The sequence below is a fragment of the Lynx canadensis genome, chromosome A2 (assembly GCF_007474595.2).
Source record: "Lynx canadensis isolate LIC74 chromosome A2, mLynCan4.pri.v2, whole genome shotgun sequence".
Classification (NCBI taxonomy): domain Eukaryota; kingdom Metazoa; phylum Chordata; class Mammalia; order Carnivora; family Felidae; genus Lynx; species Lynx canadensis.
Genome location: NC_044304.2, coordinates 141,535,180 through 141,561,886, shown reverse-complemented (window position 1 = coordinate 141,561,886; position 26,707 = coordinate 141,535,180). Strand labels below are relative to the sequence as shown.

The 26,707-nt window shown below is 37.1% G+C and overlaps 1 protein-coding gene across 1 annotated transcript in view; it reads left to right on the top strand.

Moving 5' to 3' along the window:
• The first annotated feature begins 5,282 nt into the window (after positions 1-5,282).
• The window catches only part of POT1 (protection of telomeres 1), an 82,360-nt gene continuing 60,935 nt past the window's right edge, over positions 5,283-26,707 (top strand). The window contains 4 exon segments of the mRNA XM_030308356.1: positions 5,283-5,575; positions 6,072-6,256; positions 14,462-14,534; positions 18,593-18,684. Coding sequence (XP_030164216.1) covers positions 6,134-6,256; positions 14,462-14,534; positions 18,593-18,684 — 288 coding nt within the window. The 5' untranslated portion in view covers positions 5,283-5,575; positions 6,072-6,133.

Here is a 26,707-nt window from a genome sequence, read left to right as displayed (position 1 = left end):
TCTGTGTTAAAAATGCATTTTGAACCTAAAGCAAATGGTTCTCAATTATTCCAAATAACTGTGATGAGTTTAAAAAATATGCAACTTCCTAATCAATTTTCCATTACTTACAACCTTTCGTTATAAAGGGTTTTAAAAGTGCCTATTTTGAGTCACCCAAAAAAGAAGGGAAAAAAGAGAAAAATATCAGGCTAACAAATAGCTACCTGCTATGGTGCTCTTCAACTTCTAGACCATTGACTTTCCAAAACAAACATCAATGCAATTATTTATCCTAAGATTGCCTAGAAATAAGGTTCTAAATGTGAGTGTTATTGTATGATTTTTCGGGACACACCCTCATGGTATAAAATATAGGGCATGTAGAAAAGAGGTACTCCAAACGCTAGACATAAACCTTTACTTTTACAGTGTTAAGAAGTTGAAAGATCCTCTAATCTATCCTACATGTCTGTTAATTTCCAGCAGGTCTTTTCCTCTTATTTTTCTTCATCTGCCTTTTGTGTATGCTGCCTCAATTATAACTGGATCAATCGGAACATAAACCAAGTTCTTCACTTCCTTACTATGAGCTGAATAACTTCAGTAAAGATTATTTTTTCTTTTCAGAATGGGTGAATGGAGGACAAGACAAGCATCAGAGGGTATACACCTTCTAGTTTTCTTATGGTTCCTCCTCAATTTCTCTCTTCCCCACCTCCACAGAGAAACCTGAGGAATCAACCATATTCTTAGGCAACATGGTTCTTCTCACACATAGACCCCTGTGAGTCTCATTTTTTTCTATAAGCCAGCTTGTCAGAGAATCTTTTTCTGAATTAATACTCATGTTAATGTTTGTGAATGCAGGTTTTTTTTCATCTCAACATGTATCATTGGTGTAACTCAACAGAAGGCTATCTTTGTTGAATCAGCCTACCTCAAACTTCTTATACACTGTGAGCCACTAAGTGCCACATGGCATGGTCCAAAACAGGAGAATGACCCCTTCCTCTTCATGTGAAAATTTTGGCCCTTCTTGCTCAGTCTGGGCCTTGATTTACACACTCGGATTCCATATTATGCTACCTTGGTGTTTAGTCATTTATTTTCTGTTTTCACTAATTCACTTTTCCCTTAGTATATGGCTTGTCCCTTAGCATTCCTCTCAGACAGGGCTTTTTGCCAAATTTGATTTGAAGGAAAATGGAAGTTATGCATGTAAAATTTCAAAACTTTGGTGCTAAAATACATAAGTTTTGGGGTGATCTCTTCAATAGACACTGATGTTTTTCTCAGTTTATGGTACTCAATATTATGATTTTAAAAAATCTTTATCTTCTTAATACACAGATTAATACACTGATTACAGACTTCATTTAATTATAAATTAAACTTATAACTTACACCTAAATTTGCTATAAATTTGTTTGAATTATCTTGTTTCAAACATAGAATATAAAAAGCTGATACTTCAAATAGGATTTTATACATTGATCTAAATGTTCAATAGGATTGGACAAAAACGCCATTAGGTCACCAGGAAATGAACTCCAACTGATGTAGACTAGCTAGGAAATCTGCTAGGAAATCTCAGAAAACAGTAGCAAATGATATTGTCATGTTGTAGGGATGCAACATGACAACAATGGCTTGCAGAGAGATAGTAAATCACAATGGGAATGGGTTAATGATGCAGCAATTATTGCAAAGAAAATAAATATAAAGTGTTGGGTGATTAGAACATGTAATTCCAAGTCTCAGGTTACAAAGTAAATAGTAAAGAGCATTTTGAAAATACTAAAGAGGGAAGAAGTATATCAGGGAGACACTTAGCATGTCTGACTCCAAATCGCTTCTATTTCTTTTGCTGCTGTGACCTATGGCTTAGAAACTTCTGCTTAACTCTGCACATAGGCATGTTACAGCTAAGATCTGTAAAAACTGCTTTTTACCCAAAATCTACCTCATCCAAGGAGATAAGGAAATACATACAGAAGTGATTATGCTATGTTTAAGATTTACAGAAATGGCATGACCAGATTTCTGTATGCAAAGATCAACTGACCAAGGACAAAGAAGTTACACAACCTTTACTTGGATGTCTACAGATGTCAGTCACCTTTTGACTTGAACTTCCTCCTACTTTCCTCTTTTGCTAACATCAAAGATGCTGGAATTTCATGCCAGGGGAGATTATAGTTTGGGACAATACTCCACCATCTCCTCAGTTTGCTGGCTTTCCAAATAAAGTTGCTTTCCTTACCCCGACATCTTGCCTCTTGACTTATTGTGTGGTGAAAGAAGGAGCTTGGACTCAGTTACAGAAGTACCAGATATTTGCAGATTAATTCCTTTAATCTCTGCTCAATTACTTATAAACAGCACCGTATCTTTATATTTATGCTTTTATTAATAAAAATACCCACCCACTTTTAATGCTTATTATTTATTCGTGAGAATCTCATTTTAACTTTTTAAAAATTAAACATTTCACATTGTAGTTTGAAAACTTGACATGACCGCAGCCATTCTGAAATAGAGCTCGAGTGGCCACAGCAGAGAAAGTGCTTATGCTGTCTTTGTTTGAACTGGGCCATAACTTTTGCACTGAACAAAACAGAAATTGTTCTAAGCAATTGCTTGAGAACAGACATCCTGATTACCAACTGATTGTTTGAACTTTCTGAAGATACAATTAGTAGCCAATGTTAAACCTAGAATTACTTGTTAACACCCACTGATAACTTTTTTTCCCTCTTCAACTCATGTAATTGGCTCCCTTTCTTTCCCTCATAAAAACTCTTATAATCCACAAAACTACAAGTCAACTGACAGAATGGGAGAAGATATTTGCAAATGACATATGGGATAAAGGGTTAGTATAAAAAATCTATAAAGAACTTATCAAACTCAACACCCAAAAAACAAATAATGCAGTGAGGAAATAGGCAAAAGACAAGAACAGATATTTTGCCAAAGAAGACATCCAGATGATTAATAGGCACATGAAAAGCTGCTCAACATCACTCATCATCAGGGAAATACAAATCAAAACCACAATGAGATACCACCTCACACCTGGCAGAATGGCTAACATGAACAACTCAGGCAACAACAGATGTTGGTGAGGATACGGAGAGAGGGGAACCATTCTGCACTGTTGGTGGGGATACAAACTGGCGCAGCCACTCTGGAAAACAGTATGGAGGTTTTCAAAAAATTAAAAATAGAACTACCCTATGACTCAGCAATTACACTTCTAGGTATTTATCCAAAGAATACAGGAGTGCTGATTCGAAGGGGCACATGCACCCCAATGTTTATAGCAGCACTATTGACAATAGCCAAAGTATGGAAAGAACCCAAATGTCCATCAACTGATGAATGGATAAAGAAGATGTGGTGTGTATATATATACACACAAGGGAATATTACTTGGAATAAAATTCCACATATGAGTAAAATCACATGATATTTGTCTCTCTGACTGACTTACTTTGCTTAGCATAATGGATTGCTTTAACATTTAATCTCAGTGCCTTAGTTGGTCCACTCTTGTGTTTCTCTCATTATCTTAAGTTGTATTGTATATCCATATTTAATGTTCAATTTTCTTCACTTGTAGAACAAACTAATTGCTAATGTGAGGGAAAGCTGTATATGCTCTGGAGTCATATGTACCCCGGCTCTACCACTAACTGGGAGACAGTAAAGAAGAAACAAGACTGGAAGTTACTTGGATGTGTATGAAGTGTTTAGGTCCTAGAGAAAGAGAGAGCAATCACAACCAAAAAACCAGTTATAGATATCGTCATCAGGGCAGAATATGAACATTTATAGGCTAACTGGAGGAAGAGAGAAAAACTTTAAAAGATTCAGTTGATATAGGATGAGGTAAACTAAACATGTCAACAAAATGAAAATGTTCAGAAAGATAAGAAACACTAAAGCATGTAAAGAGTGCCCTTTGGCTTAGCAACAAGGAGGTCTTTAGTGAACTTGGCAAAGGCAGATTCAGTGTAATGGGTGTGGAGGTAGGGCCAAGATGGAGAGGAGGAAGCCAGAGGTGAGGAAAGAGAACACTTTTTTCTGAGCATTTGTTCATTCAACAAATATTCAGCCCCTGCAGTGTGCGAAATACTGAATAGGCTCTAAGCATATAATAGTAAACAATTCTCCCTGCCGGTAAAAAGCTTAGGCCGTGGAAGAATATGTTTAAATGCCAATGGGAAAGAATAAGACGTTGAAAATATGTTGAGAGAAGATACATAACTGATGGTAGGAGGTGAAACAAAAGCGGCCAGAATCCAGAGCCAAGGTGAAGGCCTTCACTTAGGGAGAAAAAACAGTATTTCTAAGCTGGGTGAGGCTAGGGTACGAACAAGGAGAGGATCTAAGCCTCACTTAGTCTAGTTTTCTACAAATGGAGAGCTCAGCTTGCGAGTTCAGACTCCCGTCACCGCGCGTTTATGCAGGATATGTGAATACAGGGGGGTGAGGGGAAGGTGCGCTAACGGAATGCTTCCTCCTAAGAAAATAGTTAGTTTAAGCAGCTATTTCCTCCTGCAAATAAGTATCTGCAGCAGATATTTTTGTCCAAATTAGCCTTGGAAATATTTATGTAATTATTACATCAGGTCTTTGCACTGAGGTGGTTTCACTTTCATCAAATGATCGAGAAATACAAATCAGAAATTAGCAAAGAAATCACATTTAATAATACGTCTTATTAATTATACTCCCAAACCATAGCCCTATAGATCAATGAAGAAGTTAATCCGATCTATCTAAAAATAGCATTACTCACTGATGGAATTATTTCTTTGCAAAACCTGCCTTTGGTTAATTGTTTCTGAGGTAGAAAACCTGCCTCATATAGTTAAAGGAAGTGCCCTGCCCACAGGAGCTTCTAATTTCAAATCCCGCCCGGGTTTGGGGAAGACTTTTTATTGGTTGCGGGATTTATGAATCGCGCTGCAGACCGCCCCCGCTTCCCTGGCCGGCGCCTACAGCTCTATCCCAGGCGGAGCTAAAAGGGAACCGTACAATTCCGAAAAGATACTGTGCCAGCCCCCCACGCCACCCCGGGCGCGGCGCCGTCTACTTATCCCGTGAAACTTCCAGGACACTTTATGCCTGGGAACCATCATGCAGTTTGTCCTCCGCGGGCGTAGGAGCAGTAAGCGTAGCCCTGCAGACCGTGTACGCATGCGTGAGACCTGGGCCGTCGGCGTGCGAGTGGCGTCACGCGCGCGCCCTTCTAAACTTCCTTGTTTTTCTCTAGAGTGGGTGAGTGAAATTCTAAGTCGGTTTGCAGCTCGTTGTCTGAGTGCAGGGTGGTTCGGGTTGTGAACGGGTATCCCAAAGAGGCTGATTTAGTTTAGATCAAAAGGTGGTGTAGTTATTGCAGAAAGACCCTTCATACTTATCTATAGCGTGAGCCTGCTGTGGTTAGTAACTTGCTTGGCATTTTGTGAGCAGCTGACTTGAGTTCATCCAAGTCCCCGCCCTCACGGAACTCAACTGGCTTGGGGAACGTTGGTGCGCACACATTAAAATTAATATTGACACTGGTGGATGTCCCAGTCAAGAGGTATGACAAGTAAGATTGAACCTAGGAAGCACGATTTAGTATCAGTTCAGTAGTTCTTTCGATTATGTATAGGGGCTGGAGAGAGGAGGCAACCGGTATGTTTTGGAGTAATAAGCTTTTGGTGCCCAGTTTGCCTACACAATATTACCATGGCCAAGGGGATTAAAAAACAAAAATTCAATTCCCCTCCCTTTCCCAATAGTTTGTACATTTTAAAGCACAATTTTGGTAAGAGACATTGTTAGTGTGGTTTTCGCAGATCCTAAAACTGGCTTTTAGAGGTAAGTCTTTAAATAGAAAACTAAATAGAAAAGGCTGGAGTCTCAGTGTCCTAGGGGAATGGGTGTATTGATCTTTGTAATAAAATTATGGACTAATCCACCCCACCGCCAACAGTGATTACTAACTTAGAGGAAAGGAAAAGCAAAACTAAGTCAACGAAGCTTAAAGCAATTTTTGACTGCTTTTTGGGTAAAACGTTGGTCTTTGTTTTCAGCCGCAAGCTGTCAAATTCCCTAGTTGAATTTGCTCTGGACAGCATTTTGAAGCAGATCTGATATGCCCCTTGAATTAATAAAAGAAGTGAATGGAGTGCCCGAAGTTGAGCTGCTAAGTGAATTAAACAAAGTAGATTTCAGATCTCTACAGCCAGGTTGTGATTATAGCAAGAAATACATCCAGGTAAGAATTTTCATAACTCACAATGCTTTTTGTCTTCAAAAAGGGAATGCTAATTTTTATGTTGAGCTTATAATAGTTGTTTTAGAAATGGTTTTGTGTGTGTCATAACGTGACTATTTTAATGCTGTTATTCTTACTTAGCAAACATTTATTGAATTGTTTTGTGATACACTGGAATAAATTTTGAGGGTACAGAGATGAATGAATATGGTCCTTGAACTAAAGGGGACTGAATTTTTGTGGGTTTGGACAGGTAACCTAATCTCTAATTATAATAAGTTGGTATTAGAACTATGGTATGTGAACATTTAGGAGGGAACTTGTGGTTCTGACAAGTTAGGTCTGGAAACTAGAGCTGGAACTTAAAGGGTGACTGAGACTATACCTTTTATTTTGGGTGTAATAGTCCTAATGTGCATTTTGAAGAACTTAGATGTTACCCTAAAAACTATGGGAGACCCTTAATAGATTTTAAGCAGGACAGGGACATGATTCATGTTGAGTTTAAATTACTCTGCCTTCTGGGTGAAGAATATATCAGAGAGGGCAAGATTAGAGGAAGGATAATTAGTTAAGAGGTAGTTGCCATAATCTAGTTTAGAGTTGATGCTGGTCTGAAGCAGGAACAGAGGAGATGATAGGAAGGAGACAGACAATATCATAATAAAATTATAATAACAAAAATTAACATTGAGCTCTTTCTAGGAGTTAGGTGGTATTTTAAGTGTTTTGCATATATCAATTCATTTAATCATCACAAAACCCTGTGAGTTAGGTCTTATTATTCTTCATCTGTAAGTGAGGATACTGCATTTCCAAAAGGTTAAGGTTAATGATTGGCCTGAGATACAGCTCGTAAGTAGTAGAGTTGGAGTTACAATCTAGACCTTCTGCTTTGGAACTGACAGAATAAAGAGGTAGAATCAACAGATCTTGGAGAGCAATTAGATGAGAGAAGTCAAGAGTTCAGGAAATTTCCATGTATTTAAGTCCTGTCAGCCTTGGGAAGATAATAGGAGTCACACGTTTAGGAAGAAAGAGGAGTTAGTTCAGTTTTGGATGTCTTCATAGGTTTTTGGAGGTATCCAAGTGGTGATGTCCTATAGGCAAATGGATTTGGGATTCTGGAGCTTAAAGGGTTTCCTTCTCTGGGAGATTTGGTCCAAAGAATAGAATGAGGAGTGTTGAAGGATTTCAGTGAAAGAAGGTAGCATGAATAAGAGTCTGAGTTGATCCAGAGGTGCAGGAGAAAAACTAGGAAAGAATGGTGTCTTGGATATTTAGTAAGTTTCAAGGAATGAGTAATATTAGTAACTTTTACATACATTGCCATATTGTAAGCACTCTTCTAAGTGCTTTACATGTATTCCCACTTTTAATCCTTGAAAGAATCCTATAAATAGATATTATTATTCCCATTTTATAGTTGGGAAAATGGATACAGTTTAAGTAATTCATTCAAGGTTAGATCCAAGGTTAGATAGTAAGTGGCTGAGTGTGATTTGAATTTTCATTGTCTTTGCTAGTAACCAAAGCATTATATTGCTGCTAGATACTCAGTCTAGTCTGAAAAGAATGTTTGATTTAATAACCAGAAAGTATAGATCATTTGGAAAGACTAGTGTTGCTGGGTTGGCTTTTTAGTGGTTTGAGAATTGAATGTGGGGTGAGAAAGTGACAGCAGGAAATGTCTTTTGAGGAATATGTACTGGTATTTTGATATTTTAATTATGGTAAATCATAGTCCTGAAATGGGAGTGGAAGACTTTAATTTTAGCCAAGTCAATTTTGCAGTTGGTTAACAGTGACTGGCTTTTGCGCCACCTAAAATCAACTTCATAACTAACTAATGCACTAAAGTGAAATAAATTCAATTTTTAAAAATTTATCCGCATTTCCTTTTCTCTTCTGTTCTCCCCTCGTCCCATCCCTCTTCCACCAACACACTTCCAAACTCAAACTCACAGGCCCTGGTCACAAACTTACTCCTATAATAGTTTAGTATTCTAAAAAGGAGTGGAGGTCCTGAAGATATGCTGACTGGATTTAAGCACAGATCCACCATTTACTAGCTATATAATTGGAAGTGATTTTACCTGTTGATACCTTATTTTTTTCATTTGTAAACTATGAATTATAATAGAACCTACTTCATAGAAATGCAATGAAGATTAAGTGTAACTTGCTTACTTAGTAAATTCAAAGCATTTGGTAAATGCTGGTAAAGATAATGATATCATCAACAACATGCCTTCGGGCAAGGAATTTACCTGGTATCGGTTTTCAGTGAAAATAATGTACCATAATCCCATTGACCAGTGACAAAATTATTTTGCAGTTAGTAAAGTTGAAGCTTCAAAGACTACTTGAACAAGCCCTTCTAAGCCCATGTTAGGGGTCTTAGAAATGAATTTACATTTTCACATATTTGTAAAATTTACACAAACGGGATGTTTTAACCTAGAGTGGTTAAGATTGGTGTCTCTTTCCATTTTGACTTCCCCTCCATCACATTTTTTGTCTTATCGAGTGGCCTTTGGAGTGGCTCAGAACATTTTTGGAAGGTAGTTAAGGGGAAGTTGACTTATGGAATAATTTTAGTGAGATATATTTGTGTGGTTTGCAGTTACTTCTGCTTATAGGTAGCATATGCCAGCTCTTCTGGTGTAGGAATGTTTTCCAGGAACATTCCAACTCACTGGGTAGTGTAGGAGAAAAGTATGGGGACCGAAGTTGTACCAGGGTATGAATATATACTGTCACACGTAGCATCGGGTGTGTGTGTAGTTGGTGGACAAAAATAAGTACTGAAACTATGGAATCTGAAGCTACTTTGAGGACAATTGTTACAAATCTTACAGCTTATATAGGAAAGAAACTCAATAGAAATTTTTTTCAAACTTGACAACAGTCCTAAAAATTTACACGAGGTTACTAATAATGAGTGGTGAAATTAAATACAATTGTTGTAAACTGTCAATAAAAAAAATAAAATTTTAATCAACTATGCTATAGGAAAAACGGAATTTCTTTATATTTTATGTAGAAACCATACAGGGCTTAATCCCACGAACTGTGAGATCATGACCTGAACTGAAATCAAAAGTCAGATGCTCAACTGACTGAGCCACCCAGAGGCCCCCTATTTTTCAATGTTAGCCCTTTATTACAATAATTCCTTTTAGACATAAGTGAACATGTTAGTATTCAGTAGGGTTAAACCAAGGAAACACCTTTTACTCATTTCTCATGATTATCACATTTTCATGAACAATGCTCATTTTTAAAAGTTAGGTCAAAGTATATAACCTCCATTCTTTCATCTATCAGAATGAATCTCTTATTTTTCATATCTCAGTTTGAATCCTTAACCCTTTTTTAAATTTAAAAATACTTTATAAAAAAGTTTATTCTTGAGAGAGAGAGAGAGCACTCCTGCGAGCATGGGGGAGGGACAGAGACAGGGAAAGAGAGACTACCAAGCAGGCTCTATGTCAGCACAGAGCCCGACACGGGACTCCATCCCATGACTGAGATTATGAGCTGAGCCAAAATCAAGAGTCCGATGTTAAACCGACTGAGCCACCCAGGCGTTCCACATAACCTTTTTTAGCCTGCAAATATCTCTTACTTATGTTTCTTGAATTTTATTAAATGCATTTTACCGCTAAATTCACTTTTCAGTATACAGTTCTGCAAGTTTTGACAGATGTATAAAAACATATAACCACAATCATAATTAAGCTGCATAACAGTCCATCACCCCCCAAAATTTTAGTCAGGTGCTACTCCCAATTCCAACCCCTGGCAACCACTTTTTACCAATTTTCTGACCTTTCAAGAATGCCATGTAGATGGAATCCTGCACTAAGTAGCCTTTTGAGGCTGGCTTCTTTCACTTAGCATGATGCATTCAAGATTCTTCCAGGTTGCTGTTTATTAGTACTTTTCCTTTTTATTGGTGACTAGAATTCCATCACAGTCCATTTCTTCATTCCTCAGTGTAGCAGTATTTGGATTCTTTCCAGTTTTTTATAATGATGAATGAAGCAGCTATAAATGCACATACAAATTTTTACATAAACGTAGGTATTCATTTCATTTGGGGTAAATGTCAAGTGGCCAAATAGTTCTCAAGCAACAGTTTTTGCAACAGCTTTTGAGTTGCTGTGCAGATTTGGTTGGTCAGGAGACAGGGAGCCAAATAGATCAGGTTCCTACTGTGCACAAAAGCATTTGTATCCCTTTTGAGAGGCACTGACCTTAAAAAAACCCCACTCTTATAATGATGGGATGATACATTTTTAATATCTAATACTAATTGACTTTTATGCTGGAAGCTAGCAGATTTCTGGAGTATAAGCCAGCTATTATTTTTACTCTCAGCAGTGACTGCATCAGTTTTCTATCCCCACCTTCCTCATTCAAGACAGTACAGTGAGGATCAAAAGTCTTCCTGTGTGTACAAAGGGGATTTCTTGTGCTGTAGAAAAGGAACCTTGAAATTATGAATCTGGGAGTTTATATAGGATAGCTACCCAGCTGTACCTTCCCCTCCTGAGAGACAGAGAGAAACCTAATCTCCCTAATGTACATACATCGTTTGCAACGTAGAGAAATGTCTCTAGGTTTCAACCACCCCTTATTGAAATGAAATGTAAACAACTGGGGACATAAATCCCCCCTGCAAGTCTCTCATTATACAGTCATCCTTAAACATCAAAGCTTAATCTTTAGTTCAGCCTCCATTTTTCTCTGCTCACTTCAGCTGAAGACAGGAACAAATTTTGTATTATCGTTCTAATGGAATAACTCTTACTGTGAATAAAACTGCCCACTTTATATATAACTGAGGGCCGCATAATCAACTGAGGGTGTTTTCTTAAACTTTTGAATATTTTTTATAACTATCCCTAGGAGCAAATCATACTGTTTGTTTTTAGTTAATTTCTGCTTTTCACACAGGAAGCACGATACTAAGGGCATACATGCTACCCTTGGAAACAAAGAGTTTACAGTTGTTAGGGGTCCTCAAGAAAGGATGTGGATCAATCAGGCAACATAAGTTAACAGGTCCTCTGTGTGGTCTGCCAGCTGGGAAGCCCTAAGGCCCCCAGTTTATTCCTAGTACTTCAGTTTAGTCCTTGTGTTCAGAGAGACTGCTTGAGGGCAGTCACTTAAATCTGGCCTACTTGTCCAGTTCATTTGCCCTGTAAGTTGTGGAATCATTTGAAAGTATCTTCTATTGAAGGTACAGGAGCTGGGCCATGCCCCTCAGGTGGGGATGCAGTTAGTTTTCAGAGTTTCCTATAGTTTGTGAGAGCAGCTCCAGGACCTTTCCTTTGTGGTGAGGGGACGGCTTCTGGAATAGTTATGAAAGACAAAGATTAAAATTCCTTCTTTCCCCTTTACCTCCTGATGTTTAAGGAGTTCCTTTTCCAGGTTTGGGGGGCTTCTCCCCAGGTGCTGGACATCTCTCCCTAGTTGCTTGAATTTTTTGCTCTCCGTTATTATAGACCTGTGTATCCCATTCCAGAAAGCATAACATCACATTTTTTTCAGTCATTCTGGACTCTCACTTAGAGCGTGCATCCGGTGGGATCAGGTGCAAGAGTAACAAAAGCATCTGTTTTGAGTTCAGTTTGATTAATTTAACCTGATTGAGGTTCTCTTGATTGCTTTGTGTCTTGACAGTGTTCTTTCCTGTTTGTTTGTTTGTTTGTTTGTTTGTTTTAATGTATGCCTCTGTAATTTGTTGTAAACCCTGGCTCTTGTGAAGAGCAGCGGAAACCATATTCAGTAGTTTTTATTCCTGGAAAAGTGCAGGCCTTTCTGCTCAGCCTTTTGTGTGGTGTTGAGTTAATCCAGTTAGAAGTTGAGCGAGGTTTGGGATTTGTTGTTGTTCTGGTTACTTCGGTGCACTACAAGCTTTTAATTCCTTTAGAGTTACTTTGTATGTAGGATGGGGTCTGGTTGGCCAGAGGGGTTTTCTCATTGTCTAGTTTTAGGTCTTTTCTTTGTGCTTAGCCTCAGCTAAAGTTTCTCTCCCAGTTCTTTGCTTCTGTCTCAATAGTGGGTCATGTTGATTTTTACTGGACACTTGTTAGTCCTGCGATGAGTGGATGTTCTCTGTTCCGGTTTAGCCTCAGTCTTGTCGGGCAGTGCCACCTCAGTCTTGTGGGTGAGGTCTTCTTAGTGATTCTGGCCTGTCCTTAGTTGTAGGTCTGGCCCTCAACACCTGTATACCTTTTCCTGCTTATCGCTTGAAGGGGTAGAGAGTGGTTTTTCTTCCTACAGGAGGTTTTCACTGAAGCTCTAGTAAGATACGTAAGTTTGTTGCTCTTCTCCCAGAAGTTCAAGGACTTTGTTCTGAGAAAGATGGGGAACATCCAGGCAGGGTTTCCTACTGTAACTCCTACCATCCTTGTATCCCCACCCCCTCTTGGCCTCATCTTTGTCAGGTTTGTGGAGAACAGCTTATAAGCGGGTGAGTTCCCCTTGTGTTTGCAGCTCCCAGAAGCTTCATGTCCTGTCACTACCCACACTTGGCCTTTAGCAACGTATTAAAAATGTTAGACGGGGGCACCTGGGTGGCTCAGTGAGTTACGTGTCTGACTTGGGTCCAGTCATAATCTCGTCGTTTGTGAGTTTGAGCCCCCATATTGGGCTCTCTGCTGTCAGCGCAGAGCCCACTTTGGATCTTCTCTCTCTCTCTCTCTCTTTCTCTCTCTCTCTGTCTGTCCCTTCCTCCTTCACGCTCTCCCTAGTTCAAAAATTAATAAACGTTAAAAAAAATATATTAGATGAATTTTCTGACACATGTCAGGCAGCTTTACCTCAGGTGAGCAAGTGGTTACCGCCCATCTCTCCCTGAAGATTTTCCCTTTACATTTCTGGTAAGTTGGTTGCCTTGTGACCTCAACTCCCTGTTGCCCCTGTCTTATTGGAAGTTTTTCTCTTTTCCTAGATTTCTGATTAGTTGGTTGTCTTTTGACTTCAGTTCTCTGGTGGGTCAAGAAAGATGTTGAAATTTGTACATTGTCCACCTTTTTGTTGTTTTTTCCAGCTTTCTGCCTCCTAAGTGGAACTATTTACTTTTACTTTTGACCAAATCCCGCACAACTGATAGCCTTATTTTAATTTTTTTCGAATTCCTATCTTATAAGTAAAATTGGTCTACACACATAGTTTTTTGTTGTTGGTGGTTACATCAAAGTCTAGAATATTAGCATGGGAGATATGTTTTACGTGATCCATTTTAAAAGTCTTTTAAACTTTTATTTCTATATGGAAGTTTTCAAAGAAACCTATAATGTATTTATTGATAGAATCATTACATTTTAGAGCCAGAAGAAATTACAGAAACTACCAGGTTAAATACTTCATTTTGTCTGAGGAACTCTGATTAAGTACCTTTTTTAAGCAGATAGCTGGTTCATTACAGAAAACCGAGGACTAAACTTGATGTGTGCCTTCGTCCTTTGCGTTGTCCACACAGACCTTACTTACGAGATGACCATTCTGCACTTTTTAACCCTTCTTTATGTATTTAAAAAAATTTTTTTAATGTTTGTTTATTTATTTTGAGAGAGAGAGAGAGAAAGAGCACCAACAGGGGAGGGGCAGAGACAGACCTGTCTCTGTCGTATAAGTACTTGTACACACATATATATATATATACACACACACACACACATATATATATATATATATATATATATATATAAGGACGTTATATAAAGTAGGACAAGTACAAAGAGAACTCAGAGAGAGAGAGACTGTTGATCTCCTGAACTGTGAGATGATGACCTGAGCCGAGATCAAAAGTTGGACACTTAACTGAGCCACCCAGGTGCCCCTTCTTCAAATTAGTGTTTCTTTCTTTCCAGGAGCAAAATTTTTGTTTTTCTTTAGTAGAGTATAACTTTTTAGGTTAAAATGGAACTGAAGGTGAGCCTCTTCACTTTATCTGTAAAATGAGGTATTGGATAATATTTGACTAACAAGATTGTTTAACAGTTAAATTGTGAACCTAAATAATTAGGTCTTTGGACATTGCTCTAGTAAAATCACTTTCATGTCTTAAATATGGTGACATGAACACAGTACCTTGTTTTTTTGGGTTTTTCCCCCTTTTTTCCTTATTTCTTGCTGTCATAATAAGCTCTTTTGGCTCTTCTGTATAACTATTTTTTCTCATTTTAGGGAAAACTCTCAATTATCTCTTCTTTAACTTCTGGTGGAAATAGAACAGCTGTTTTGAAGATTGCATTACAAGGTATACAATATAATACGACCATTTCTGCTTAACCTTTTGCTTGTAATCTGCAAATGGATAACTTCATATATGTACATACTCACATAGGCACAGTAGTGTAAGAAACTATAGGATGAAATAATTTTTTTCCATTAAATTTTCCCCCACTATCTATCCTCTCTCCTCTCTCCCATTGCTTCTGTTTCATTTCAGATTTCTTTAATCTCATATCTAGACTGTTAAATAGCTAACTGATGCCTCTACCTTCTAGTTTCACTAGTGTGACCTAAACAGCCTAGCAAACTTTACTTTCTTAAAATACTACTTTCAGCATGTTATTTGTTACCTAGATATAGTTAGGAGATTATTCCTTCTTCCTACTAACCTTCAAATAATCCTAGTAAGCTAGGAAGAGCTACCATGGAGTATTTGAGGATCAAAATAGATCTCATCTAAAGCCTGAAATTGGTTTGAAGAAGGGTCTGCAGCAGTGAATGGGAAACAGACTTTGAACTACAACATTCTGTAACTACTGAAAACCAGTTACATATGAGATACTGTTTTAGATATGGGAGATACAGCAGTAAGTGACCAAAACAAAGCCCCTGCTTTCATGATGTTTACATTGTAGGGGAATAAATAATTACAAAAGTAGTTAGTATTAAGTATAAATGAAGAAAAATAAAGCATGATCAAGTGGTAGGCCTGATGTATCATCCTTTTGATATATTGTTAGTTTGATTTACTAATATTTGGTTAAACAGTTTACGAAGGATGTTGTTCCAACTCTGTCTTTTCTGTGGTGATTTTGACTGTGGTATCAGAGTAATGCTGTCCTCTTGAAAGGAGTGTTAAGTGCCTCCTCTTATTTTCTGGATGAGTTTATCTGCTTTTATTTCTTCCTTAAGTATTTGTAGAATTCATCAGTGAAGCCAGCTGTGCCTGGAAATCTCTATGGGAAACTTTTAAACCCTATGTTCAATGTCTTCATTTTTTATGGGGCTTTTTGGGTTATCTTTTTTCCTTAAGTAATGTTGATAGTTTGTTTCTAAAGGAATTTTTCTGTTTCATCTTAGTTGTCAAGTATATTGGCATAAAGTTATTCCTAATATATTTTTGAAATACTTTTAATGTTGGTATGATATACTTTTAATGTAGTGATGTCCTGTTTCATTGATTCTCTCTATCATTTTTTTTCCCCTGATCATTCTGGCTAGAGATTTGTTTTGTTGATCTTTAAAATCAACTTTTCATTGATTCTTCTCTGTTTTTCAGTTTTCTGTAACAGTTTATTCATTTTATTTTATTTTATTTTATTTTTGGGACAGAGAGAGACAGAGCATGAACGGGGGAGGGGCAGAGAGAGAGGGAGACACAGAATCGGAAACAGGCTCCAGGCTCCGAGCCATCAGCCCAGAGCCTGACGCGGGGCTCGAACTCACGGACCGCGAGATCGTGACCTGGCTGAAGTCGGACGCTTAACCGACTGCGCCACCCAGGCGCCCCAGTTTATTCATTTTAATCTGTTCACTCGGTATACTATTAACCTCTTTTTTTTTAATGTTTTAAAATTTTTTAATTTTAAAAATCATTTTTTTATGTTTGTTTATTTTTGAGGCAGAGCGAGAGATAGAGTGCAAGCCAGGGAGGGGCAGACAGAGGGAGACACAGAATCTGAAGAGGACTCCAGGCTTCGAGCTGTCAGCACAGAGCCCGACTCAGGGCTCGAGCTCACAAACTGTGAGATCATGACCTGAGCTGAAGTCTGATGCCCAACCAACTGAGCCACTCAGGCGCCCCAATTCTTCTTTTTTTTTTTTTTTTAATGTTTGTTTATTTTTGAGAGAGAGAGAAAGAGTGTGAGTGGAGGAGGGGCAGAGAAAGAGGGAGACACAGAATCCGAAGCAGGCTCCAGGCTCTGAGCTGTCAGCACAGAGCCCAATGTGGGACTCAAACCCATGATCCGCAAGATCATGACCTGAGCCAAAGTTGGTCATTAACCGACTGAGCCACACAGGTGCCCCATATTAACTTCTAATGTTATATTTTTCTACTCAAAGTTCATTTTGAGATTTTTTTTGCATCTTCCATTTTCTCTTCACGTTCATGGCTGATAATTTTTTTTATTGGATGCTGGATGCTTAGAATTTTATATTGTTTAATGTTGGGTTTATTTGCTATCCTTTAAATACTATTTGTCTTGATTTTAGGATATATTTAATTTTCTTAGAATCAGTTTGATTAGCTTTGTTGGGGTGTGTATAGAACAGCCTTTATCTTCAGGCGAATTTGGCCTTATCACTAAGAAAATACCCTTCCAACAACTCTATTCTAGGCTTTGCGTATGAGGATTCCATTCTGTCTGGTTGGAACCAGAACAGCTCCTAGCTCTATGTGAGTGTCAGAACTGTTCTGCCTACTCCTTTCAAGTGGTTCTTCCGCTTCTTGACCTTCTTGCCTTCATGCCATTGGAGATCAATATTCCACCAAAGATCTGTAGGCACCCATCTTCCTATCACCAGGGCACTCTCTGTCTGTGCTGCTGTCTTCCATTCGACACTCTTCTCTGCAAATTCTAGCCACCTTAGTATCCTTGTATCTGAGCTCTTCTGAATTCACTGAGGCTGCTGAGCTTTGTTTGAATTTGAGCTCCACTTTCTGCTGCCTGGAAACTCTCCAGAAATTAAGCTAGGGGTATTGCCTTATTTTCCTCCTCAAAGAGATTGCTCTCTGGGGTACTTGGGGCACTTGGGGCACATGTTCAGTCCAATTTGGGCTCAGGTCATGGTCTCACAGTTCGTGGGTTCAAACCCCAAGTCAGGCTCTGTGCTGACAGCTGCTTCAGATTCTGTGTCTCCCTCTCTTTACCCCTCCCCCGCTCATGCTCTGTCTGTCTGTCTCTCTCTCTCTCTTTTAGAAATATTAAAAAAAAAAGATCGCTTTCCTACACTTACTGTTGTCTGATACCTGAAAACTGTTGTTTCATACTTTTTTTTCTTAGTTTCCTAGTTGTTTTAAGATGAGAATAAATCCAGTCCTTATTAGTCTATGATGGCCAGAAACAGACCTCTGATAGGTCGTTTCAAATATTAACAAAGTGTGTTATATTTTGATTAGAAGCCACTATGTGTTTGAGAAACATTAGTGTTTCAATTTATGTATATCCTTGCTTTGAGGAGTTGAAGAGGTAAGTGAAGGGAGGTAATGTGCAGCCATGTGTAGTTATTTGACTGCTCGGTGCCACCAGATCTGACAGAGTAGCAGACTCAACAGTTCTGACTCACACAGAGGACTGTCAGTTTGGCAAAGGTCTTTCATGCACTGCATAGATTCAAAAAAATCTGAAATGATGGCAGTTTCTTGGAGTAGTTGAGAACTTGAAAGCTGATATGAATGAGACTTTCCTCAGATGGTGTAACTGAGTCTTAGCATTTGGCCCTACCGTACTGGTTACAGGAGGTGACCTCTGGAGAATGCGGATTGTGCAGATTCTTTTCCAAAGCCTAGAAGATCCAAATGAGGTTACTTGTAGAATATTCATTCCTTATTTCCCAAGTAAATTTCATTTTCAGAGTCACAGATACTTTGGTCTTTACACACACTCTATTCTTTTACTCTTCCATTTGTGAGTGTGGGAGGAGAAAATCACTTCTCTGGAATAAAACTTAATGTACTGACACTGTGGATTACTAGAAGTTCAGTAAAAGTGAACTGCTTTGGGGATGATATACAGTATAAAAATTGAGTAATTGTTGTATTTCATTTCCTTTTATTACAAACATGGAAAATAAATAGAAAGTGGTTATTGTGTGCTGTTAATGTGATATTTATGGAAATTTATAAAATATATTCTAGTTGAAACTTGTTATAATTTTGATTTTGGTACCTAATAGCATTCTGTGCATTATTTTTGCAATACTTAAGGTTAACCTAAAAGTGAATGATAAAATTTTTAACTCTTCATAATTGCATTTTGAATTAACTATTGTTTTTAGAATATAGCTGTCATCAATTTTCTTGTGTGTGTAAAACTGCTGTATATAATTTTTTTTTTTTTGTATGTGTGTTTCTCTTTGTAGAACAAGAAAATTCAGATTCAGACATCAACACCATCAATGTATTATTTTTTGGAAAATTAGCAAAGGACTGTGCAAAAGTTTTCTATGAAGGGGTAAACCATTTTCATATTACTTTATTGTTCTAGAAGTAGATTGAAAATTATTGATACTATATTCATCCTATAGATCTTTTTTTAATAGATTCATTATATATTTGTAGTTATGTAAAAAAATGATATTAAGCAACATCTTTAAAATTGCAACATTCTTAAGAGATTGTAAAATTTATCATTGACATAAAAAGCGACAAATTTTCCTCTCACTTCATTTTAATGTTTAATATTCAATATTGAATATAGTCAGTATTCAATATATATGTACATAATTAAAAATAATTCTTAATAACTAAAAAATAATATAAGCTATAACATTCTGTATTTTTGAGTTATTTTCTAATAATTGTTTCAAAATACATGCCTCCTAAATCCAACAAGATACTACCAAACTGAACCCAACGACATATTAAAAGGAATTGACAATATGACCAAGTGGGATTTATCCTAAGAGTGCAATTTGATTCATCATACAGCAATCAATCCTTATAATACATCACATTAATAGAACAAAGGGAAAAAACAAATAGTTGTCATAATTGATACACAAAAGGCATTTGGTAAAATCCTAAACCCTTTTATAATCAAAACACTCAGGAAACACCACGGGATAGAAGGGAAATCCTCAACACAATACAGGGCAATTATGACAAACCCAGAGCTAACACCAAACTCCGTGGTAAAGGAATCAAAGCTTCCCCCTAAGAGTAGGAACAAAACAAGGTTGCTCATTTTACCACTGCTCTTCCATGTTCTCCTGAAAGTTCTAGCCCCAAAACAAAAGGACAACTATTGTGTGTTTCCATTCATATGAATATGTGGAATAGGCAAATTCAGAGTCAGAAAGTAGATTAGCAGTTATCAGGGTCTGGGGATGGGAGGAGGGGATGGGGAATTACTGCTTAATGGTTAAAGAATTTCTGTTTGGGATGATGAAAAGGTTTTGGAAATAGTGGTGATGGTTGCATGCATCGTGATTGTAATTAACGCCACTGAGTTACACACTTAAAAAATAGTTAAAATGGCAGAGCTTCTGAGTGGCTCAGTTGGTTAAGCGTCCGACTTTGACTCATGTCATGATTTCATGGCTTGTAGGTTCAAGCCCCACATCGTGCTCTGTGCTGACAGCTCAGAGCCTGGAGCCTCCTTTGGATTCTGTGTCTCCCTCTCTCTGCCCCTCTCCCGCTCTCTGTCTCTCTGTCAAAACTGAACAAATATTTTTTTTTAAAAAAGAGTGTTTTAGACCAGGAAATTGCAAGTACAAACACTCTGAAGTATGAGTGCATGTTCCAGATGCAGTAGGGGGTCAGAGTGTCTAAATCCTAGCAGGTGTGACTGGGGCAAAACACTTAATTCCATTCAGCCTTTTTTATTTTAATCTTTAAAGATTAAAAAAATTCTTAAAAATTTTTTTATTAGAAAAATCTCAAATTAAACAATAAAAAATAATTTAAAAAAATCTTTAAACAAATCGTAAGATAGGGATAATAATACCTACCTTTCTGGATTGTTGTTCGGATTAGAGATAAATGTGCCTACTGCTGGGAATAGGTGGGAACTCAGTACTGGCAGCTGTTGTTACGACTCTTTTTATCTTCTCTTACTGAAATTAGGTGCAGCCCCAATGAGGAAGAGCAGGGTGGAGAAAGGGCAACTGAGTCTGAGCCCCAGAGTGTGGCTTCCAGTTAATTACTGGATTTTGAGTAACCATTGATAATCTCCAGATATACATTTAATCAAATATGAAATGAGAATGTTGGATTAGCTGTGAATTCTGAATCAGTCCGACATACAGTAGTTTCAGAAACTGGTGATGTATAAATAGTTCTGTGGACTTGAGAAATGGTGCTATTTTGTAAAATCTGTCTTTGGAGTCTAGAATAAAGATCTATGTCAAGGAAACTGTAAGAAAATCTGCCTTTTATTTATTTTTTTTTTCTACAAGCATTTTGGGAATAGATTGCCAAACTCAAGTTTTGTCTTTTTTGCTAAAGCTTCTGTGAAGAGGTGGTAAATCGGTTAATTTCTTCCTAATTTATAATGTGAAAGAAAGGAAGGAGAATCAGCATAGTGGTTTTTCCCTCCTGTGAAAAGTTGTTATTACATCACTGGTATATTTTAAAATCTTACTTTTAGAATTTAAGGAAATAAGGTATTTGCTGTGTAATTTATGTACTGAAACTCCTAGTACATTTCATCAGACTTTCTCTCAGAATGATAGCTAGAGTAATCTGGGGTACAGTTTTAAAAATTTGAGATATATAGTTCTAATCTATTTGATGTGGTACAGCAGAGTTCCAGAAGCAAATGTACTTAAAAGTGAAGTGTTACCTGACCGTCTGCTTCAGGCCGCTTAGGTAGGGTAGTAAGCAGTTGCTCTATACGGCTGTTTGTATAGAGCACTTTTGTGGGTGCCTCCAGTAAAGGCATGTTCTTCTAGCCCTTGAAGACATGACTTTATTTCGGCTTAGGTAAGATAATTAATATTCAGGATGGCAGTTCTAAAAAATTCAGTGCTTAAGATCTGAAATCATGCCATTTTTTAAGGGAGATATTCTTCAGAAATGATGAGGTGAAGGAGAAAGGAGAATATGGATGAAAGCGAGAATATTAAGTAGGTGTTTAACAAGGGAAGTTTCACTTATTTGGGGGAAAAAAAAAACCTTACATATCCTTTTTCCTCTGAACTAGAAAATGGTATGTTACAGTACTTTGTTAGATAGGGAAAAATGAAACAATGCCAGTTTGGTGACTAATTTGCATGTGAAACTAGCTTTAACAGATAATTTCTCTGGCTCTTCATCCTTGCAAAAACAAAACAAAAACAAACAAATGCTGTTAATGCTTCCTCATTTTTTATGCTACTAGGTATGCATAGGCAAGTTTTGCTCTAATACATTGAATTAGTAATATTTAGTGTTCGTGGATTACAGGGGATATGAAATACATATGAAATGTAGTTTTATGCTCTTAATTCAGATGAACTCTTTCCATCTGCAAAGAGGTATACTTTTAACAGAGAGATTTTGGAGATTTCACACACCAGGGCCAGGAAATTATAGTCAGCTTCCTTTCAACTTGCTCAGATCATTAAAGTTGCCTTTGCTTTCTTCTCTCCTGATATTTTTTAATAAGTAAGACATTAAATTATCTGCTTTAAATTCCTGCTGCAGAGAAAAGACAATTTTAATGCATGATCAGGAGGGAGGCTCTATTATCTTTTTTAAAGAGTCAACTAGCTATTAAATTAAAGCCTACTTAATTCTTGCGAAAGGACCATTAGTTTGTAGATGAAGATGAGTATTCTAGGATGCAGAGATTTCCAGTGAGCCCCCAGCAGTGTAGAGATCATCAGAAGATGCTTTTGAATCAACTAAATGTGTATGTAAATGTACATGTGCCCCCCCCCCCCCAGAAGGCCATTTATAACTCATTCTGAGAGATCCATGAACGCACAGCCATTAAGAACTGCTTTTTAAGGGCAGAATTTCATATGATTCTATTATGGTATATAGTTGTGTTAATATTGAATTCTTTTTTTTTTTTTTTTATTAAATTTTTTTTTCAACGTTTTTTATTTATTTTTGGGACAGAGAGAGACAGAGCATGAACGGGGGAGGATCAGAGAGAGAGGGAGACACAGAATCGGAAACAGGCTCCAGACTCTGAGCCATCAGCCCAGAGCCTGACGCGGGGCTCGAACTCACGGACCGCGAGATTGTGACCTGGCTGAAGTCGGACGCTTAACCGACTGCGCCACCCAGGCGCCCCAATATTGAATTCTAATAGTAGTCAGTTATGTGACCACATTATACAGAAATGATAATGATTTGATATTAGAAATGAGTATCTTGTAAAAATCCTGTATTATTTTTAGAAGAATTTGTGAAAGGTAAGTGCTAATATGAATACAGTGTTTTACATTCTTAAATTCTTGGGGCGCCTGGGTGGCTCAGTCGGTTGAGCGTCCGACTTCGGCTCAGGTCGTGATCTCGCGGTCCGTGAGTTCGAGCCCCGCGTCCGGCTCTGTGCTGACAGCTCAGAGCCTGGAGCCTGCTTCAGATTCTGTGTCTCCCTCTCTCTGACCCTCCCCCATTCATACTCTGTCTCTCTCTGTCTCAAAAATAAATAAACATTAAAAAAAAATTCTTAGAAACATTTTTAAAAAACAATACAAAAGTGTATCTTTGAGGGAAATGTTCTAGCTAGAGTTTGTATGAGAAAAGTGTGTGTTATATTTTTTATGTATACATTTAAAAAATTATTTTACTTAAGTGTATGGATCTCTATCTTATACTTCCTCTTTACTCCAAGGGTGTTTCTGTGACTGTGTGCACATGCATGTGTGTGTTTATGTTTTTGTAAAGGGGTGGTTTAGAACTTTTAAAGAGGTTTTCTGGCTAGCATAGTTGGTTGCCTTGAAGTACAATGATATAAAGAAATTGTAAATATTGATTTCTAGTGATTTAAGGAAAATGAACATCGGTGTCATCTATTTTTTATTTTACATAGTTCAATAGCCAATGATAATGGCTATACTTAGGAGACTGTTAGCTAGATTTTGCTTAAGAAGTACATAATAGAAAACATTTTTTCTTTTTCAGACATTTGTGATAGCCAGCTTCTACTGTTTAACTAGTGTTTTTTTTTTTTTCCTAATCCTTTTATTTAGGATATTAAATTTGTATGGAATTTTATGGATTACAAAGTGCTTCTATATATGTTTATCATTTGAACTTTTAATAACCCTCTGTGCTAAGGGTCATCATAGTTTTAAGAAGATAACCACTGTGAAGCTAAGATTTGTTACAGGACTTGTAGTAGTAAGTGGAGACATGACTCTATCTCCACGACTGTATTCTTTTCTTGCCTCAGGAAGATCATGTGGACTTGGGTTAAATCTTGTAAATATTTGGTTTAGAAGATTGTGTTTTTCTTGTCTGGTCATGGTTTAATTTATTTTTATTTTTTTTTAACGTTTATTTATTTTTGAGACAGAGAGAGACAGCATGAACAGGGGAGGGGCAGAGAGAGAGGGAGACACAGAATCTGAAACGGGCTCCAGGCTCTGAGCTGTCAGCACAGAGCCCGACGCGCGGCTTGAACTCACGGACCGTGAGATCATGACCTGAGCCGAAGTCGGACGCTTAACCAACTGCCACCCAGGCACCCCATGGTCATGGGTTTAAAAAACATTCAAGTGCTATGGAAGGGTATAACTGGGAAAGCCAAAGCTGTCCCTTTCCCAGTGCCTAGTCTCTTTGTTAGATGAAACCACCACTGTGCTGCTTCTCCTTTCATCTTTCCAGCTGTCCTGTATGTGTATAGTTATGTGTATACTTCTGTATGTGTGTATCTGTGTGTGCACACAGATGAGCTCATATATGCACATTTTTCGTCAAATGATAATATTATTCATGTTTTGTGAGTTGCTTTATTTTACAACATATCTTAGACATCTTTAGAGAAGAAGGGTTTTAAAAATAAATACATGGTATTAAATATTAGAGGTCTAGATTTTATATTTTATTTTATTCTATTCTATTCTATTATTTTATTTTATTTTCATTTAACTTTGAGAGAGAGTGAGAGCACAAGCAGGAGAGCGGCAGAGAGAGAGAGAGAGGGAGAAGAGAATCCCAAGCAGGCTCTATGCTGTCACCACGGAGCCCGACACAGTGCCCAATCCCACCAACCGTAAGATCATGCATGACCTAAGCTGAAATCAAGAGTTGGTCGCTCAACCGACTGAGCCACCCAGATGCCTGGATCTGTTTATATTTTAAAGACATTTTCATCTTTCTTCTTTAAGTTTTTTTAATTAAATTCCTATTTGGAAACAAAAGAGTTCTAATATAATGGATTAGCAGAACATGGGCAATGCATCTACAAAACATGCACAATGTATGAGATATTAGTATTTTACCTAACTGGCATATGAAAGGTGTTTTCTGCAGTTGAAATATATTTTAAACAGGTATTCATTAAAATAGAATAGAACTACACTAGCTAATTAGTACTTGTCAGATAACAGAGGATGTTAATGATAAGTCAGAGTTTCTCCTTTTTAAAGTACAATGGTGAGAAGTCTGAGGTCACAGTTTACTTTAAAATCTTTCTGGGTTTAAATTCATGAATGCTGATCATTTGGGAGGTCTAATTAGGCTATTTATTTTAGAGTTTGTAGTATTAAGGTTAAAAATTGTTGAAAATCAAAAGTAAAACTTTTTGCATAAAATAATGGATTTTCTAATTCAATTCTTAAGCCTTTCTCATTTGTCACTTGCTTATTCCCTTAAGGTTAGCTCCATATTTGATTACAACAAAAATCCTAAAACATTAAAATGAATTTTAACAAAACTATAATCCTTGCTTTTCTAAACTAATGATACATTTTGTAGGAATACACATACAGTAACTGAACCTCTCTCCATTTGAGGCATTTTTTTGAGTTTAAGCTTTCCTTTAAAGTGAGATTTAACATTTAATATATGCATATAAAATATGAGGAAAGACTTTCAAAGTATTTTGAAAGTTAAAAAAAGTTTTGTCACAAAACCATCAGAACTATAGATGTTTATCAGTACATTGTTTATCCATCCCTGTGAGATTTAGTTCTGAAAGATGTAGAATAGTGAGGAGATCGGGATTCTTGTCTTAATCTACAACTCGTTAGCTGGATGTGACCTTAGACTTATCCTCTCTGGTCCTTATTTTCTTATCTGAAAAATGAACATGTTTGAGTATATGATCTCTAAAGTCCTGTTTTCAGTTGTGAGATGCTAAGATTCTATGCAGTAAGTTTTGTAGTACTTGCACAGTTTATTTAATGAGGGTTTTATATATATATCTCCCTCCCCCACCACGTATTTGATTATTCATTTAGTTGTCCAAACACTTGAGTGTTTTTGGTCTTCTGTACCGGATGTCAGAAACATCTTAACTGAATAAGAGGGTTATGGACCTTGCATCGTGGGAAAGTGCTCAGTGGAGTAGAGAGACTTAAACAACTGTTATGTGATTATTTTATCCAGATATGATACATAACTAAGAAGATTGAGTAGTAGAATGAGAAAAGTAACAGAAAGAAGGAAGGTGGGTACCAAGAGAGTGGGTTAGTCAGAAAGAACAGCGTATACAAAGGCCCTGAGTGAGGATCTTGGAATATTCAAGTATCATGAGAAGGCAGAATTCCAGAGTGGGTCACAACAATATATGGCTGGTGAGATGGTGGGCATCCGATCATATAGTGGTTTCTAAATCATTTAAAGATTTTGGGTTTTATGCCAATCTGACATATATTACTTCCAATTAAGTTCTTGGCATTATGTGACCAAATAGATGTTAATGCTCATGAAATATGTGTTTTATATTAGAAAAACATTTTCTGTCAGTCACTACCCTACCAATGACATCAGATTCCTGGCTTCTCCCTGTACTCTTTCCTTCTTTAATGGTGTTTTGAGGTATGATAACAAGATTTGCAAGGTCACTATAGTAAAAATTACTTAATGCCTATTAAATAAGTGTTTTTCTTTTTGGACTATCAATTTTTTCATGTTTTCTCTGTTCATTTTCTACTCAGTAAGTGTAACAGCTTGAGAATTTTGGATATACCATCTATTAAAACTTAGCAAATTAATTCACTAGTCTTGTAGTTTACATTTTTGTTAGTCACATATTAATTTCTTATTCCACCACTGATTATAAGATATTGGCATATAAAAATCACATTTGTTAATATGCAAATAAGTTGCCTGATTTTTTTTTTCTTTTTAGGTTTACTGTTGATTATTAAAAAACACTTCTTGATGTTAAAAAACTCCTGTGCTGATTTCATTGATTTTTCTGTGAAACTGGTTTGCAGTAGATGTATTCTTATTGGCTAAACCCAAAAGGAAATTGTTTAATAACAAAGGCTCACTCCTTTTAAGGCACTGTGAGAGAGTAGGTCACACACAAAAGGGAAATGACCCACTTGTTGATATCTGAGTATCCTGAGTAGGTTAAAAGATTTCAGGTA